General features: G+C 38.4%; 1 protein-coding gene across 8 annotated transcripts in view; it reads left to right on the plus strand.

Moving 5' to 3' along the window:
- The first annotated feature begins 840 nt into the window (after window positions 1-840).
- The window catches only part of Pkhd1 (PKHD1 ciliary IPT domain containing fibrocystin/polyductin), a 468,594-nt gene continuing 449,200 nt past the window's right edge, over window positions 841-20,234 (plus strand). For 6 of the 8 annotated variants that reach the window (XR_012450616.1, XR_012450617.1, XR_012450618.1 and 3 more), the window contains exons 1-8: window positions 841-1,012; window positions 2,139-2,362; window positions 3,076-3,210; window positions 7,207-7,284; window positions 7,871-8,015; window positions 10,249-10,357; window positions 13,856-13,913; window positions 19,062-19,140. Coding sequence is in view for 5 of the 8 variants with exons in the window: in XM_074081971.1 (XP_073938072.1) it covers window positions 3,159-3,210; window positions 7,207-7,284; window positions 7,871-8,015; window positions 10,249-10,357; window positions 13,856-13,913; window positions 19,062-19,140 (521 nt within the window). In the remaining 3 variants the exon portion in view is untranslated. The other 2 variants (XM_074081972.1, XM_074081973.1) reach the window with 2 other exon arrangements.

Raw genomic sequence — 20,234 nt, forward strand, 5'->3', positions numbered from 1 at the left:
AGAATTGTGCTGTACTTCTGCGGGTTAAATATGGTCTACTGGAGTTACTTCTTCAGGCCTATTGATGTTTTTTGGAGGTAGAGAAAATGCTATCAGATTCTACCAAAATGCCTCTTCTCTGAAAAAGAAAGAATGGGGGAAAAAGATGAGAACATCTGATCTGGTACCATGGGGCATGAACTGGCATGAACAGGTCAGATAAATGAACAATGAGACAAGGACAGGGAAGTCAGACATGAACAAAGTATGAAGGTGGTGTTGACCTTTCTTTTAGGTCTTCTGGTTCTGACTCTTTATCAAGAGGCAATAAAGCTAATGGCTCAGACTTGTGGTCTGAGTCTTACTGGAAGGTGGTGGTAAAAGTCAAGGACTTCCTCTTGGTTAAGAAAGCAAAGAAAGGAGAAGATGGAAGACAGCTAGTCAACCCTTTCTCAGAAGGTCTTTGAAATGTCACTTTCTTCCTTGCTTCTTTAGTCTCATATACCTGTAGCGAGTACACCAGCATCATCCCAGATAATGGCACACGTGAGTTGCTCTTCCTGAAGAGTCAACACAAAACTTATAAGTAGGAATAACCCTTCGCTCTGAGCTCTTTGCTCAGTCCCTGTCTTACTGACAAATTCTTTCAACCATTGAATGCCTGTATATTTTGCTGGGTGGACATTTATTTGACATTTTTGTCTTAGGCACATGCAGTAAGTGGAAAAAAATGTAAAACATCCTTTTTTTGGTCATTAATAAAGGGCCCCGAGGAAAAAGCCCAAGTAGCTTGTGTTAATCATTAAACGTGCCCATGGTCCTTCCTGAACTTTCACTCTGGTACACGCTTGGCCAGGGCACAAACGAGTTAGGTGAGTTATAGTTCAGTGTGAAAGAGTCGGCTGCATGTTAGCTGCAGGCTGAGCTCTAACCAGATAATATGGTCCTCGGTTCTTGGCAAAGAGAAACAAGATCATTTAGAAAGGCAAGATAATTTCTCCCCTGAGTCACAGCAAGACAAAAAGAGATAAAGGTACTGTTTGTTTCAGAAAAGTCTCTGCTGTCTATTTTCTAGGTATTGCCTCTCTAGGTAATGTTATGGGGAACAAAAAGAAATGGGTGGTCTATAGCAAGAGCCTCTGAGCTTTGTCTTTCAAGGCCCCACAGAAGGGAGGAGGGTGGAAAAAGGGAAGAGGAGGGAAAAAGGGCAGATGAGAAAGGTGGGACTAGAGGGGAAATAGGACTAAACTAAATACATGCTGTTCTTCTCTGTGGTGAAACTTTCTAGCTAAAAGAAATAAAGGGACGCTGAGTACACCTTAAGAAAGATTAAGGTTTAATCTTAATCAATGTGGATCGATTAATCTTAATCAATGTGGATAATAAATTAATCAATGTGGATTGATTAATCCACATTGAGAAGAAATCCATGTACATTTATTGTTGATTTGACTGCTATATTTTTATGGAAAAGAGACATTTCTGAGCATACAGTTAAAAAAAACCCCAGTATATGAGTGGTTTGTTTTCATTGTTCTAAGCTTAGGAAGACACCAGAATGAAATAGTAAGTCATGCAGACAGGTTGGAAAATAGACTCCTCCATTCTGAAAATATTATGTTGAGTCCAACAAGCAAGTCGGATCCTATGGTTTTGGACTTGGGAGCCAATACTTTTTAGAACCATTCTCTGTGCAGTAGATGAATTTCTAAAAATTGCATTCTATTCCACATAGACTTAAAAATTGAGGGAAATTGTGTAACTTAAAGGAACCCTGGATGAATGCACTTGGAAATTTTAGAACTCTTCCTATCTGCAAGTATCCCCCATGTCTCTCTCTTTGTGAACGACCATGGGCTGCTGTTTTTCCAGATCTCAGCAAAGTGCCCAGTGTCTACTGGCATATAATAAATCTTAATAGTGTTGAGCCAAATATGACTGATTTTCTACTTTGGGTTATCTTAATCAGGATATACCTGTGTGCTCACTGCAGAAATTTCTGCACATGTTCTTTTTCTGAGTCTGTATTGGGACTTTCGTGTTTTCTGAAATGATTTAACAAACTGTGGTATGCTCAGTATTTTTCTTTAAAAAATTAATTAAATGTATATTTAGTAATATGTGTGTGTATTTAATCATCTTATTTTTTAAACCTACAGAAAACCTTGGAGAATTTGTCTATTGTCTCCTCTGGTGCTGGAGAGCAGCTCAGCAGCCCTCCTCGAGCAGGACTAAGAGGCTTCAGCCAGGATGCCGTGGATTCTGTCTGCCCACATATTTAAAAACTCATGTGTCAGTTAGAATTTACCAAGCACTGTGTGAGACCTTCATACTAAGAGGCGTGTGGAAATAGAAGACTGCTCCCTGGGTTTCTTCTAGGAAGGTAGTAACAGCTGGTTTAAGAGGTAGAGCATACAAAGCCATACAAAGCCCTGGGTTCATTCCCAGTACCAGGTGGAAAAAAAAAAAAAAGAAGGAAGGCAGGTACTGTTTATAGGGCAAGTCATGGGTGGTGGTACCACATCTGGCCCAGGCCAGATTTGGGGGGGATGTCAAGGGGAACTGGATGATCTAGGAAGGAGGAGCAGGATCTTATAAAGCCATGGAGAGAGTTTGTTGAATCCAGGAAGGGACCAGTAGAAGCCAAGGCAGAGGTGGATATGTAGAAGTCTTGTCTGAGTGATAACGAGATAGCATGGCTACAGTGCAGAGTTCAAATTGGAGAGTCATGCAAGGGAAAACTGGAAAGAGGATGGAATAAAACAAAACACACCTCAGGCTGTGAGCTAGTATTCTGACACCCGGAATTTATTTTGAAACTTCAGCTTTTGTCCAGTAATGAGTTAATGGAAGACATTATCGTTAATATTTAACAGGCTTAAACATGCATAAAATAAGCCTGTAAAACAAGAGGTGCTGAGTGGTAATGATTTTCTATAAGATTCTTAGATAATCCCTTTCTCCTGATCTTGGAAAGGTTGCTTTGAAGACACTGGGATCATTTTTATCTCATCTCCTTAATTTCCTATTTCAATACAGCAAAGTGATAGTAGATAAACTAAAATGATACTATTTTTTTCTTCCTTTTTTATAAAGCATGAAAGCTAAGCTTCTCTAATCAATGCTGAAAATGCTTTTAATGCTTGAACAATCCTGAGAGAACGACTTAACAGGACAGGATGATTTGCTGGCTGATCTCTCTGATGAGCATTGAAACACTACTTTTAGCAGGTGAGTAGAATATGTTGAATAGATTACAGATTAGAGCTCAGGTTACCTTGAGGACTGTTATTAATTAAAGTACTAATTTGGTTGCATACCATAAACATGCAATTTCTACTTGCCAACTGGAAATATAAATTAAAAATTTTATCTTGGAAGAAGGTGCTGAAGTATCTGTTTCTGGGCTTAAATTTTCTGTTTAATAATTGTTTTTTTCTGATTAATATCTGATATTATATGCCAAATTGTTATGAAGAGATATTTTAACTTTTAATGGCCTGTGGAAGTTCCTGTTATGTTTCAGAACTTTTAATAGTCACTTGTAACTTTTATAATTCCTTTTTGGGCTACATGATGCAATTCTTTTTAGGTGTTACTACTCTACCTTCACTAAGGTTTCAGTTTATATTGTTTTAGTGATTAATGACTGCCTGTATTAACATATCCTTTTCGGTTAGATCAAGAAGAATTAACCTAGAAGGTAACACCCATGCACAGGAAATCAATGTGAGTCAATGCCCTGTATAGCTATCCTTATCTCAACCAGCAAAACCCTTGTTCCTTCCTATTATTGCTTATACTCTCTTCAACAAAATTAGAGATAAGGGCAAAATAGTTTCTGCTGGGTATTGAGGGGGGAGGGAGAGGGAGGGGGCGGAGTGGGTGGTAAGGGAGGGGGTGGGGGCAGGGGGGAGAAATGAACCAAGCCTTGTATGCACATATGAATAATAAAAGAAAAATGAAAAAAAAAAGAAATAATTTCCAAACAAACAAACAAAAAAAACCATATCCTTTTCTACCTGGACATGTATGTGTATGCCTGTAATCCCAACTATCTAGGAGAAGACACAGGTAGGAAGATCTTGGTCCCATTGGACAAAAGACAAGACCCTATTAAAAAAAATAAAGCAAAAAGAGCTGGAGAAATGGCAGATACTTGCTAGGCAATTACAAGGTCCTGAGTTCAAACCCTAGTATAGTCCCCACCCCCAATTCCTTTTTTCAAATTATGTCTGATTTTATCTGCATCTTGATATGGCATTTGTTTTGTCTTCTTTGGATAGAGGTATATAATCACCTTTGAGGGATAGAGGCAGCCTGCTCTGGCTGGGGCTTTCTTCATGTTCCTATTGATGTGAATGCATCTCCAGTATAAGCAGTGCACCACCTGTATGGCTAACTAGACATATATGCCCTAGATTAGCCACAGATAGCATGGCTTGGTTTATCCTTTAATTTTTCTGACACAGAAATGAGAAAATGTTTCTATAGGTAAAATTTCCCTTGCTTATTACCTTACTGAGGAACTGACTGATTTTTGTTGGCTTTCTTGAGCTGGCTTTACCCTTACTAAGTAGTACTCAGGAATATTGTCAAAGATTGAGGATTAAGGTCAGGCTCAACTGATGATCTGTATGGGAAAATCCAATCTAGCCTAGCACTTGAAGTCCATACTGCTTCTTTTAAAAAGAAAATTCTAGCAAGGATCCATGCTTTTAGTCCCTTTCCAAGCAAAAATCTAAGGAAATTGAAAAAAAAAAACCGATTTGGGGAGTCATTCTCAGCATGTATTCAAAAGGGGAAACTAGAGAACACATTGTGAAGCAGGAAACCTGAAGTGGGCCCAGATTTGAGAAGTTTCTCCACTCCTCAGGAAGTAGAAACATAAGAAACAAGTGGTGATCTTTACAGTTAAATATGGTCACCTGAACCTGGGAAAAAAGAGAGGAAGGATGGGTTCAACCAGTAGAAAGATGGGTCCTTGAGGCTACTTCCTTTGGAAATTATCACAATGCAACTCTCCTGTACTATTAATGAGAAAATTAAAAAAAGAAGTGACATTATTTTTTATACTCTATTTTTGTATTTATTCATTTATTCATATGTGCATGCATTGTTTGGATCTCTCCCTCCTGTCCACCACCCCCTTCCTCTCCCTGCTATCCACCTCACTTCCAGGGAGAACCTGTTCTGCCCTCTTCTCCAATTTTGTTGAAGAGAAGACATAAGCAATAATAAGAAAGACAAAGCATTTTTGATAGTTTGAGGTAAGGATAGCTATACAGAGAGATTCCTAGCATTGTTTTCATGTACATGTGTATTACAACCTGAATTGGTTCATCTCTACCAGACCTCTTCACTATTTCCGGTCCCCTTCCCATAGTGACCTCTGTTTAAGATTACTATATTCACTCCTCTATGGAAGGCACATTAAACACTTTCAAGTTTTGGGTTTTCTACCTTTCCCTGTTCCTCCTGTATGTGTTCTCTCCTTAGTGTGTGACCCATGTCCAATAATATTACTGCATTTGTTTTAGGTCTAAAGTCTGCATATGAGGGAAAACATATGATTTTTGGCCTTCTGAGCCTGGCTAACTTTGCTTAAGATTATGTTCTCCAGTTCCATCCATTTACTTGCGAATGAGAAGATTTCATTCTTCTTCATGGCTCAGTAAAATTCCATTGTGTACAAGTACCACATTTTCTTAATCCATTCATCAGTAGTGGGACATCTTGGCTGTTTCCATAACTTGGCTATTGTGAATAGTGCCGCAATAAACATGGGTGTGCAGGTGCCTCTGGAGTAACCCGAGTCGCATTCCTTTAGGTATATCCCCAAGAGTGGGATTGCTGGATCATATGGCAGGTCTATGTTTAGATTTTTAGAAGCTTCCATATTGTTTTCCAAAGTTGTTGTACTAGCTTACATTCCCACCAGCAGTGAATTATGATTCCTTTTTTCCTGTGTCCTCACCAACATTTGTTGTTGGTGGTGTTTTTGATGATAGCTATTCTAACAGGGGTGAAGTAGATTTTAGTGTAGTTTTCATTTGCGTTTCCTTTATGGCTAGGGATGGTGAACATTTTTTCATGTGTTTTTTTGCCATTTGGACTTCTTCCTTTGAAAAAGTTCTGTTTAGTTCAGTTGCCTATTTCTTTATTGGTTCACTGATTTTGGAGGAGTTTAGTTTTTTGAGCACCCTGTATATCCTGGTTATCAGTCCTTTGTCTGATGTGTAGCTGGCAAATATTTTCTCCCACTCTGTTGGTGGTCTCTTCAGTTTAGAGACCATTTCTTTTGTTGTATAAAAGCTTTTTAATTTTATAAAGTCCCATTTGTCCATCCTTTCTCTTAGTTGCTGAGCTGCTGGGGTTCTATTGAGGAAGTCCTTGCCTGTACCTATTGCTTCCAGAGTATTCCCTGTGCTTTCCTGTACTGACTTCAGAGTTTCGGGTCTGATATTAAGGTCCTTGATCCATTTTGAGTTGATACTAGTACAGGGTGATAGACATGGATCTAGTTTCAGTTTCTTGAAGGCAGATAACCACTTTTCCCAGCAACATTTGCTGAAGAGGCTGTCTTTTCTCCATTGTATGTTTTTGGTGCCTTTGTCAAAAATAAGGTGGGCATAGCTGTGTGGATTCATATCCGAGTCCTCTATTCTGTTCCACTGGTAAGAAGTGACATTATTATAGTATTTAATGAATCTATATATTGTGTGGTATATACAATATATAAAGCATAAATATGACACATGATATGATTATAATATACAATGTATGTGATATGGATCATATGTGTCTTGTGATATGTAATACATTATGTTTGCATATGACATACAAGCACATATTTATGTAATTCTTATTAAAATGCAAAATTACATATGATTTAATGTTTTTTCTTGTTAAAACAATTTTTGTTTATGAAATGAAAAGTAAGGAAGTGGATAATTCAGGATTGCTTTGCTAAACACTGAGATTTTGGATACCTAAATGAGAGGGATAATTTTCCTTAAGATGTAGGTTCTGAAGATGAGTCCCCAGATGAGCAGTACTTAGAAGCATAAATTTGGAAGCAGAAACTCTGCAGGGGGTACCCAGCAGTTTGTGTTTTATAGGTCCTTCTAATAATTCTGATGCATGATAAATTTTGCCTTAAAATATTGTGCAAACTATTGGGTTGAACATGACGTGGAGACCAGTGTTTTCTCACTTTTTTTACAGTGCCTCACCTGAGTTTACATATTGAGCCTCAAGAAGGTAGCCTGGCTGGGGGAACATGGATCACAGTCATTTTTGATGGTAGGTTTGAGTTTTACCAAATGGAAGTTTCTTAACTATTGTCCTTGCCTTTTCATTTAAGAACAGGTATAAAGGAAGGCCTGAGGGAGAAGAGCAGACTGGCCACTTTTGTTTCATACGCACTGGCTGATGTCACAGTAGAGTACATTCCACTACTACACACCAGCATCTACTTTCCTAGCCCAAGCTGTGGGATAGGACTATAGGAAACCTAAATAAGAGGATGTGAAACCTGGCAGTGTTTCCATCCACAAGCTTGGCTATTGTCTTTATAGATGATTCTATAGTTGGGAGCTTCTAAACCATGCCTTAACATGCCCATTTCTGCCATGGTATAGAGTAGCTTTGAGGGTTGACAAATTCTTTCCTGGTGGTAGGCAGACCCTAGAGGGAACTCTTCTATAAGTGCATAAAAAAGAAAACTCCTTTATATGGCAGTGATAAATTGCTTTGGAAATGAATATTCACTTCGTTCTTAGGCAAACTGCATGTCTGGCATTGCCCCCATGTGGCCATGTTTCTGCATTACTCCGTGTGTCTTGTATTGCAATCTTGCTCAGCCAGGTTCCTCTTTACTTGTGCTTAGGTTTGGAGACTGATATCCTCTATCCCGTCAATGGCTCTCAGCTGGAGATAATCCTGGTGAGTGTGGCAGAGCCAGCATTGCCAAGGATCCTCTGTGAGGTCTCTCCTGTCTTCTTGGATTTGCCTGTGGTGGCATGCCAGACCAGGTATCTGTCTGGAATAGGAGGACTTGACAGGATGAATGGGTGTTCTGAGACTTAATGGGAGATGAGAGAATGTGGAGGAATTTTGAGATATTTGTAAGGATGGGCTGGGTTGTAGTTTCACTTGTTTCTTTTGCAAAGACCTCTATAGCTATTAGGATTTCAATAAATAGTGCCATTTTGGAATCTAAAGTGCTCTTCACTTGGAATAGGTATGATTTTAAGGATAATGCATAAATCCAAAATAAGTAAGGAAGAAATTTACTTCATGCTCAACTTGTTTGCTTAGTTTGATATTCTGTTTAGAAAATACCTATATAGGATTCCAGATAATCTGTTATCCTATTCAAATATTTATTGGCCTATGTTTGTAGCAGTTCATTCTTTATGCATGTCTTAGAGATTGCTTCATGAAGAATGGATCATTGATTAGGGAATAAAAACATTTTGTTTTCTATTCCTTATTTTAGTAAGACTTTTCTCTTCAATTTTTGCCTATGAAAATCTACCAACCCTAGTATCAATGCCACCTCTTCCGTGAACATCCAACTCAGTGTAATGTTTCTTTGTTAGGAAGAGAAGAAGAAACCCCTTTTAGTAATTCATCTTCAGGATATATATGTGCACACACACACTTTTTTGTGCAACTCATCCTGAAGGGAATATTATTTTATAATTCACACAAATACACAGCATGTGTAGCCTTAGTGACCCTGTTCCCTCAGCTCTGTGTTTTTCATGACTCTCAGGTCATTTGCCTAGTTTCAGATTATCCTCATAGGATCAAGTGCTTCAAATCCAAGGGATGGGTTTAATCTCATCACTGCAGACCTTATAGTGCACTGCTCAATATCTTACAAGTAGAAAATGCTCAATAGGTATCTACTGAGTGAACTCTGAGTGGAAGATCAATATCGATTCAGCTAACATTTAAGTAAGAAAACATAGCTTATCACTAATTAAATACTCTCATATTCATTATCATAAGAAGATAAAACTTTTCTCCAAAATAGCCATTGCAGCATTGACATAAACTGTCCAATCAAAACATAAGCACCAACGTAATGTAAAAAGTCAAAAGAAATAAGTGGTTAATGTTAATATTTTATTTAATTGACTAGATCCAAAATATTATCATTTCAACATGTAATCTGTGTAAATTATTGAGATACTTTCTATCTTTTTTGTTGGCACAAGTCTTCCAGAGTGTTCTTTACACTTACAGTGTATCTTAATTGGAATTACCTACATTTCACACGTACCTAGTGATAATGGCTAACACATGAACAATTCAAGTACACGTTTAAGATCATATTAAAGATTGGTTGGGAGTTTTGGAGTGAAGGCATTTCTTGAATCTAGCTTCTTTTTTATTCATCGGATTCTTCCGTCTTCAAAAATTGGCCTAAAGATGGGCAGGATGGCGTGCCTGAAGTCCCAGCAATGTAGGAGGCTAATTCAGGAGGATTGTGAATTCAAGGCCAGGCTGGGCTACATAGCAAGCTCTGTCCCCCCTCTCATGCAGCAAGCAAACAAACCCCAAATCCTACATAGATGGCAGCTTGAAGTCGCAAAGAAAATATGGTAATATTCAGGAAGGAGACGAGAAAGTCCAAGACTCTATCTTGATGGATTCATGAGGTGTTTATAGGCTGCTGGTATAATCATGAAATCAAGAATTTTTTGGCAGCAAAGATCACTTTCTTTTATCAGAAAGAGTCTAGAACTCAAGCCTCATTTTGTCTGAACCTTTGGTGTTCATGCATATAAGTCTCTGTATCTAGAACTGTATTTTTTTTTTTTTTAGGCAGGGTCTTGCTTTGTAGCCCAGACCTTGAACCTGCTATCTTCTTGTCTCAGCCTTCCAAATGCTGGGATTACAGGTGTGCACTAAGGTGAACTTTAATTTTTTAATGAAAACAGGGAATAAACTATAAAAATATCTTCTAATTCTTTTGTCCGATGAGTCTATAATTCTGAGAAACAGTACTTTTTTTTTTTTTATAATTCCAGGAACTTTCATTAACAATAAAAAAAACTCCCATAATTTCTTTTGATGAAGGACCTAGCCCTTAAAGTGTAATTATTACGAGTTGATCTAGCAGGTGAAACATAGGAATATCTAGTTAGCTCTGTTTCACATGTGCAGGGAGAAAATTTGAAGTGGTCAAATGAGCTGCCTGCTTTGGGGATTCCTGGTTTCTGATTAGTAAGGATTTCTACTTTCTTCTCACAGACCTCTGCTGTCTGAAGAACATGGAGGTCTGTACTCCCTGGAAGTGTGCTCTGGAGGACAGGTGGTAGGTAGTCCAAATTCAGGACTACAAGGCAGCTGTGCTTTCAAGGTGGGTTCTTAGGATGGAGTGATGGGGTTGCCTAATTGGAGAGTGTGCTTGTGTTACCAATCAGCTGGAAAGTCTGCTTTGATAGGTAAGAAGAAAGGTGAATGGTAGTGATAGGGCTTCTTTGAGAGAGAAGTATTGGACACTTTCGTGTCACATTCCAGCTAAGTGCTCTGTGTGCATTGCGTAATTTAATGCTCACAGGCTTATGAGGCAGATATTTATTATCCTGTTTGTATGGTGAGCAGTCAGAGGCGAGAGGAGAGTAAATGATTTGCCCATGTTATCCAGGTAGTACGTGGCAGAACCAGGATGGTAACCTACATCTGACCCTCCACCCACCTGTAACCTGAAGCTTATAGAGGAGCCACGGAAATAACTTTCGTGGATCCGCGTTTCATTTACCTGTGGCTGAGTCTGAGGATGGTGAAGGGAATCAGGGACCCAAGTTTCTCTGGGAAACCGTTTACTTTATGGTACACTTCTGCTACTTCACAGCACTAGCACGAAGGGGCATTTACAGGTGGGATTTTCCTTCAAGCTCAGATAGACCAAAAAGGCAGGAGAGATAGAAAGAGAGAAAGACCCACAGAGGAGGTAGTTTTCCGAGGCCAGTGACTGACTTACTTTAGAGCCCCTTTATCTACATTGGGGCTTAATTTTATGTTTGGTTTAGCCCAGGTCCATTTAAGCTTTGTTTCAAACTAATAGGATATCTGAAAGGGTAGGCCTCAACTTTCCATAGAAGACAGAGCGTTGGCAGTGTTTCCAGTGACAAAGGTGCTGTGTTTAAGAGCCATTCCAAAGTACAGAATCTAGTTTTTAACCAAGGCTTCTTTAGAACAAGACTTCGCCTTCTAAATGAATCTCTAATAAAACCACATTTTATGTAAGCATTTTGTCTTTGAAATTTGGAATCTACTGTGCAATCACACTTAACAGTTTGTTTCTAAGTCCAAAAAAAATCTTATGTTTTGAAATTTTGCTTTTGCATGTATGCAGCAGAAAGAAAAAAAAGTCGTATCATTCTTTGTTACCAAGAGTCACACCACCCTTGTACACTGTCTCAGGGAATGTGACAGATGAGCCATGGTGGTGCATGCGTCTTAATCACCATGTTTCCTCTCACCCCAGGTAGTAGTTTTCCTACTTATTAGAAGATCAGCGAGGGTGAGGGAAAGAAAAGAAATACTTCCTACAATTGCACATGAAAAAAAACAAGTCTGTCAGTGGCTCAACTAGCTTGGCCAGTTGATGAAATATCACCAGGGATGCAGTTAATGAGAGGTATTCATTCTAAGCTAGCTAACATACCATGTGTCTCTTTGTTTTGGGGCTGGGACTGGGGAACCATGAGTATTAAAAATTAATTCCATCTTGCCAGTCACTCCAAAGAGCCTGCTGTGGGCACTGACAAGTTTGAACAACTCACAGAAGGTTTATCAAGCAGCTGGTGGCTGTGACTCTATCATTATAATGCACTGTTTCACTGCTCCCCCTTGCATCTTGCTGTTGCTGACCTCCTTGGGGCTCAAGGATCAGCATGCAGGAAGCTTGATTTGGAAGCTCATTAATTTTTCACTGCTGTGTCCTTAAGCCTGGTGGGTGACCAGAGGCCTGTTTCTCTTAGAAATGTACCGTTTTATGTTGCCTCAGTTCAGAGGCTCACAGTGAAGCCCTTTTGTGGTTTAACCCTGAGTGTGCTCCATCACTCTCCGAGGAGTTGGGAGGGAGCAAAAAAGGAGATACTGTATTAACCACAAACTTCTGGTAGGAAGTTTACAGACCAAGTGGTAGATCTTCTAGTTCAAGTTGGAAACTGAGGGGTATGCTTCCTTATTTGGTTTGAGCTTGGTTGTTTCATCTGTCTCAGTTTCTAACATGTGCTCTACCTAACTAGGCTTTGGTAATAAAGTTCCAACTGAAATAACTTTTGTATGAAGCCATCCCAGTGAAAGATGAAGGCCTGGCTACAGTCACTTGTTGAAAAGCTGTGCGGGGGATTGAATGTTTGGCAGGTGTGTGTGGAACTGTGTTAATCGTTACCTTTGGGTGAGATAGAGCCAGCTTCTAATCTGTGAAGTCACACATTCTTATTTTGACCCCCCCACAACTGTACATATTTTCTGTGTATTATTTTCTAACTCTATCCTTTAGAGAACCTTGACATCAAGATTGTCATGTGGATCAATACAGAAAATCCATGCTTGACAGGCCACCATCAGCTTTGTTGAAATATTTGGTAGTTCTCAGTGTCTGATTAGGGCTGTTGATTAACAACAAAGTTATTTTCTGGTGCTATTCTCTCTGGGAAGGTAGACTCCCAGGGTGCTGGAAGCTGACCAAACCAAACAGGTTGCTGTAGTTTGTTTTGGGAATGGGAAGCACTGTATGTTTTCTGGAAAGGAGGCAGTCTGGCTATCTAGAGAAAGTATGTGTGAAAGTCTCTTCCTGGGTGAGGTATAGGCTCATTCTTCATCTTTCCCATTTCCCCATGGCTCAGGAGTGATTTACAGGTGGAATAATGCCCAAATCCTAGACTAACCCAGATGGTTGTAGGTGAGATGGAATTCCCAGATTGTCTCATTCCCCACTTTCCTTTCCAGCAGTATGTCAGCCATCTGAGACTCGGCTACTCCATTCGTTCACAGAAATTCAAATGCCTTCTACATTCTGGACTATGCAGAGGGGGTGTAACAGCACCTGAGTTAGGGAGTAGTCCCTCTTTATGAAGCCTGCAGTTAACAGATTATGTGCTTTAAGAGGATTTGGGATGCCATGACCAGGTTTTAGTGGGATCCCACCTCTTCCATCAATGCCATCTCCCTCCTTCTTGAAAATGATATTGCTTTCCATTCCTTGAATCTGTTGAATCATTTGCCTTCCAGCAGGCAACTTCCATTTCTCCAACAAGCACCTCACTCATCTGAATGTCCAACTTTTCATTTTTTGTAGTTTGCTGATAGCTACCAAGATGTTGGCTGCTAATAATTCAAGTCACAATCTTTTCCTTTTTTTGATTCTTATAATATACTAAGTTTTTTTTAGTCACAATATTTTCAATGAAATAAATGAATTCTTTTCTAGAAAAGCAAAAACCTTTAAGACTCACAGACATTAAATAATGAATAATGGAATTAAAGGATTGACACTCTGGATGACGGCTTACCTACCTTTCCTTCCTGTAAAATATGTTTCTGAATGTGGCAGGTAGGCAGGTAGAAACAGGCTTGCCAAAGATTCAACAGTATGGTGCAGGATAGAGGGCTGTGTGACTTTGATCAAACCCCTTTACTTCATCTACAGAAGGAATATAGTATTTATCATCTCTACCTCACAGAAATAAATATTATAAGGATAAAAGAGGTAAGCATGGAGATTATTTAAAGAAATAATATCTATTTGTTATCTTAGATAAATGTTTTAAGAGGGATGGCTTATGCCTCTGTGTTTGTGAATAAACTAATGAAATATTCACTTGTGATAATATTTTCTGAACAGTTTTCCAAGGCACAGACACCCATTGTTTACCAAGTTAATCCACCAAGTGGAGTTCCAGGTAAGAAATTTTCAATAAAACAAGAATGATTTTGAATCCCTTTGCCAAAGCTTGTTGTAAGCTCTTCTACCTAGGCAAGCAGACTCTAAGTAGGAAAAATTAGCTTCTTCCCTGATACTGTTTTGAAAATATGTGTTAACTTCTGGTTCATTTTTAACCTGGTTTGATTTTACCTTTAGGCAATTTTGCTTCACTGATAGCAAAAGAAATTCAAACATTGTAAGAAAAAGAGGACAACAAAATCAAACCCGTTGATGCTGGAGGATATAGGAAATAGACATCATAATCACTTTGAGCTTTATAATCATTCATAATAGCCTATCTTTTTAAAAAACCCTTTAAAATTATCATATAATTGCTATACTGGGGGTACATTGTGACATTTAAAAAAGTTCTTACAATATATCATAGTTGAATTTATCACCCCCATCATTCTCTTTTATACCCTCAACCCCTATTTCTGGAATAGTTTCAACAGGTCTCATTTTTCCATTTACATACATGAGAACATAATATTTGCACCATATCCACCCTCCTACACCCTTTCTTTATATCTCCCCCCTCCCACTGATACCAACTGCCAGAAAGGACCTGTTTTTCCTTCCAGTTCTCTGTTTTTGAAAAAAAGACATGTTTATTTGTTTAAGAGAGATATAAAAGAAGTTTCCATGTATATATGCATTATAACCCAAATTGGTTCATCCCTTCTATTTTTCTCCTTTCTACCTTATTCTTCTTCTTATGGTGATTTCAGCTGGTTTAAAAATTTCATATTTCTTGTTGTGTAGAAAATACATCAACCATATTCACCTTCTTAACTTCCTTCTTTTATCTTCTCTCTCCTGTTAGTGACCACACCTTAGCTGACTTGTTTTTCATAATATTGCTTGTATTTGTATTGGGTCTATATTCTACATGTGAGAGAAAACATGCAGCCTTTGGCTTTCTGAACCTGGTTAACTTCACTTTACTCCAGTTCCATCCATTTACCTGCAAATGACAAATTTTCATTCTTTGTAACCGAATAAAATTCCATTGTATATAAGTACCACATTTCTTAATCTATTCATCAGTAGTGGGGCATTTTGGCTGTTTCCATAGCTTGATTGTGAATAATACTACAATGAACATAGGTGTGCAGGTGTCTTTATTGTAATCTGACTTCATTCTTTCAGATGTATCCCTTGGAATAGTATAGCTGGGTCATATGGCAGTTCTATTTTTAGTTTTTTGAGGAGCCTCCATACTGTTTTCCATAGGGATTGTGCTAATATACATCCCCACCAAGAGTGTCTGAGGGTTCCTTTTTCTCAAAACCCTTGCCAACATTTGTTGTTTTTTGTATTCTTGATGATGGCCATTCTAACAGGAGTGAGGCAGAATCTTAACATGGTTTTGATTTGCATTTCCTTTACGGTCAGGGATGTTGAGCATTTCTTCATTTGTTTATTTGGCCACACAATAGCCCATTTTTAATAACAAACCTTTATTGAACTGCTACTGTGTGTCAAATTTCATTTTAAGCTCTTCATGTATAATATCTTATTACATTCTCCCTACACCATGATACTATAGGAGCTATTATTATTTCCATTTTGAGATTAGGGATTGAGGTAGCCGGATATTAAGTAATTTGCTTAAAGTCACATAGCTAATAAATGGTATGACTGAGATATGAATCTATAGAGGTACATGTATCTACCATTTTTGCCTACCACTTGGAAGGCCATAAACCCTGATTTGTAGCTATGGGATTAATTTATGAGTTAGAGAAAACACAGATATGGAAAGGTCAGGAGGTTAGAAGAGTATAAGGTTGTGTAAGACTGGGGAATTTCCATAAAAGGAGAAGGAATCACAATTGAGAAAGAGATTCACTATAATTGCTAAGTCTACCTTAAAACTAAGCTGTAAACCTGGATAGGATATGTATACTTTGCTGCCTTATTCTTGGCAAATTTCTACCTCTGTTTTAGGTTTTTGATTTTTCTTCTTAGTTTCCAAAATGCTGAAGTGTGGAAACATAAGTTGTTGAATTTTTATATATGGTTATGCATAAATGCATAAACTGATCTAATTGTTTTGATTGGCTTGATTGGTCAAAAATGTCAGATTGAATTTCTAAGTTATTGAAATTGTTCATATATTTTGTATGTGTGTGTATAGACACAGATTATGTATATGTGTATTTAAATTATATTCTGAAGATTATTAATTTGCCATTATCTTACTTGTATGGATTTTTTTTTACAGATCTGTTCCATTCCATTAGTCTGAATAGCCAAGACACAATTATGTTTTATTAAAAGAGAGTGATCTGTGAAAATCACATGCAAACATTTGGGTTCCTGCTGTTTGAGTGTTAGAAAGCTCCTGTTTAGATGGCAGAAGTCTTGTTAGGTTGAGGGATGAGGAAGGAGCCAACCATTAGAGGTGTAAAATGGGATGTCAGTTGGCATCCAGATCTGTAAAGCCTGCTTCTCCCACCAAGTTGGAGTTCTGCACATTGTCTCCTCCACCTTTTGGGGAGTGGAGTGGCCCCTCCAGGCAGGAAACACACGCTGCATCTTTGCAATCACTTTCCAGATGATTACTCTCATTTCATGTGGGAAGCCTGCCCAGAAAGCAGCCAGGGAGATGGGGGAGGAGGTAGAGACAGAGACAACATTTTATGAGCAGTTGGTTAACAGTCCTTCACTGTGGTGCAGAATCTCCTGGCACTATTGTCTAGTTTACCCATTCATCAGCCTCTGCTGGGCTTATTTGTTTTTAGAAACAAAGCAAAAAGTCACAGATTTTCTTAATTCTTATAGCCCGTTATTTGTTTTTAACATGGTGCAAGCTAGAAGTCATGCTTATCAAAGCTAAGAAATTTTCACTTTAGCTCAGTCAGAAATGCCCACGTAGAAACTCAAGATTTTCTGGATTTGGAGAACATTTGAACCCCATAGGTACCTTTTATGCGGTTTTACTTCACTAACTACTACCTCTCTCTTTCATCTCTAAACATTTTCTAGAAGTTTGCAATATAGGTTATTAAATTCCCTATGTAGAAGATTCTTGCATCTAAATAATTGTGGAGCTGTGTAAGAAATTTTATGTATATCACCTTGCTATGGTGTGTTTGCTTAAGACCGTGTCCTGTGAAGTTCCTCAGGACTGAGTTGAGTTGTTTTTAAATATGCAATAAATCAGATTAGTTGTATCTATTAAGGGCCCCAAAGTCTTTCTGAGAATGAATGACCCTGTATTCCTTTCCCAGCTCCTAGGAGAGGTATGGGAGAGGCGCAGAGAGTGCACTTTGCTGGGAGGTCATTGCTGATGCCTGTATCCCCAGTGGATTCAAAAGATGAACAGAAGGGAGAATGATGACCTCATGGAAATCACTGGAAATTGCCCAATGGAGGCCCAGGGGTAGAAGTCATCACCCACATAGCAGCAGATTACGCAGACACCAACTGTTTGTAGATCCTGAACTTGCCAACCTTTTTTGACTGTACTAGGGTTTGAACTCAGGGCCTCATGCTTGCCAGGCAGGTGCACTACCACTTGAGACTTGAGCCATTCCCCTAGGTTGCCTCCACTCCTTTTTTCTCTTTTTTTGCTATGTTGCCCAGGCTGACTTCCAACTCCCGTGTTCAAGTGATCTTCCTGTTCAGCCTTGCTAGTAGCTGTGCCTGCAGGCGCCATGCTAACACTCCTGGCTTGTCCTATCTTTGAACACAAGCATATTTGCTGAATAAATGAGATGTGCTAATTGTCTATCCTTTAATCACAATCTTCTTGCCTTTTGTACCCTTCTTTAACTCCTGTTCATTTGGTACACTCATGACATTTATCTTTTGTATTTTTGGATATGGCAAATAGTTTAGGATCCCTGAAGACACTTCAGGTTGTGTAATATGAGCTTCTTCATATTGCCTGCTTATTTTATTCTACTTATTTTAAAATTATTATTATTATGATAATGGAGTTTGAACTCAGTGCCTTGTGCTTGCTAGGCAAGGACTCTACTACTTACTTGAGTCATGCCTCCAGCCTTTTTTGCTTTTTGTTATTATTTTTTTTGAGACAGGGTCTCATGTTTTTGTCTGATCTGGTTTTGGACTGCCTTCCTCCTACTTATGCCTCTTGAGTAGCCAGGATTACAGATGTGATCCGCCACACCCAGTTTGTTTGTTCAGATGGCACCTAGATAACTTATTTCTCCAACTGGCCTCAAACTACTATCCTCCAATCTTCCAAGATGCTGGCATTATAGCTGTAGGCCTATTTTAAAAATTTTAATTAACATGTAAAAACTGTATATATATATATATATATATATATATATATGGGGCACCATGTGATGTTTAAGCACATATATACATTATACAGTATTCAAATCAGGTTACACATGTCTATCTCCTCAAACATTTATCATTTATTTATGGTGAAGACATTCACCACAAATTTTTAAAAAATTTTTGAAATTTAAAAAAAAAATGCAGTGCATTACCATTATCTACAGTCACCCTATTTGGCAATAGAACACCAGGACTTATTTTTCCAGTCTAACTGTTAGCTCCCATTAACCAATTTTATACTCTTTCATCTCTACCTTCTCTCCCCAACTTCTGGTAACAACTAGACTTTCAATTTCTATGAGATCAACTTTTTAAGATTTCACATATGAGTGAGATGCTGTGGTATCTTATGTTTACTTTAGTAAGTAAACAGGAATGTCTCATGAAGATGGAGCACCCCAGGGCAGGTTGTTCTTAAATTCCTCTCTGGGTGAGTGATCTACACAGAACCAAGAGAATGGACTAGGGCAGTGTGCAGAAATTGGCCCCTCTTTCCTGAAATCTGCCAACTTTATGGGATTGTGAAGAAGATCCATTATTCCTTCCAGGCTCCATGTATAGATGACTAAGTCTGTGTTTGACAGAACCAGTTATTCTAGACTTTCTAGTGTGTGATGTTGATCAATGGATCATACCACTGACTTTACTACTTACTATATAGTCTACTTAAAAAATATTACCTTTTGATTCATGACCAGCTTTGCCATATTGGGTATATGTAACGAAAACCAAAGACAGTTTGCGTTGTGTATTTGGAGTTTGAGCTAAGTACATTACATTTTCAAAACTCTTATTAAAACAGGAAAACTAATACACGTATATGGTCGGATTATCACTGGAAGGATGGAAACCTTTGATGTAGCTACTGAGTATATTGACAGGTAAGCATGGGATTGTTTCTGTGTTCAGCCACGTATGTGCATGTTAGATGGCTTCCTGAAACAGGCTTCCTCGATAGCAATAAATTATAAGCAGTTTGCACAGTATTTCCATTTTTCTCTCTGCAGTTTATGGTCCTTTGTGAGCCAGCCTTCAGTTTTTACTTTGTGAATGCAATTGCAACTGGTCGATTAAGTTGTTCCATTTATTTACTAACAACGAGTCACTTTGGGCTAAGTGTGAATAGCATGGTAATTGAAACTGGTTTTTCATTTTTGATTCTAAACCTTCTTCCCTAGTTTTTCAGGCTAAAGTGAATTCTTTATAAAATGATATAAACACAAAAGCCCATTATAACTTCTTTGTTTAATTGCTATCCATTTGTGTATTTAGAAATCCTGTTAGTGGGATCAGAGAAAAAGAGCACGATACAAGTATTAAAAGCCATTGAGCTTTAATGTTTTCTGGGAGTGATTAGGATGTCAACATGGCTTTCTTCACTGGAGATTTGTTAAGTGAAAAATGTTACTATTAAATCATCCATGCTAGGGAGAGAGTAGGCCAAGATGAAAAATGTTGAAATTGTGGAGTTTGTGCCATGTGCAAAGCAACTGTTATCATTTGTCAAATGATGCAATTATAGTGAAGATTTATAAGGCAGAAGAAACACAATCTCACTATTTTCCAGCTTTATTGAGTTTACTCATGTGTCCAATTTTTCCTTCACCCAGGGTGTGTTTGAAAGAGCTCTCTGCCTCTTCAACTCTTTGATTCTACCTCACATTTCTGACATTGATGGTGAACTTTCCCCATAAGGAAATTATTCTTCCTATGGGGGAAGCCCAAGTGCATCCTTGACAATATGCCATATTCACTAGTTGGTCCATCTCAGGCTTGGCCTGGGATCCAGTTTTCAAAAGGGGAAATTAAGGTACAAACTCCATAGTAACTAATATAACTAATATAGCTAATGTGGAGATGATGAAGACTTTTTTTTTTGTTTTTAGAGAAAGGCCAAATGTTCCCTCTGCAGTGTGGAATCTTGGGCCATGAGTACAACCCTACTTCATAGTAGAGACTTTGACTCAACGTCCTT

This window comes from Castor canadensis, chromosome 8 (assembly GCF_047511655.1).
Source record: "Castor canadensis chromosome 8, mCasCan1.hap1v2, whole genome shotgun sequence".
Taxonomy (NCBI): Eukaryota; Metazoa; Chordata; class Mammalia; order Rodentia; family Castoridae; genus Castor; species Castor canadensis.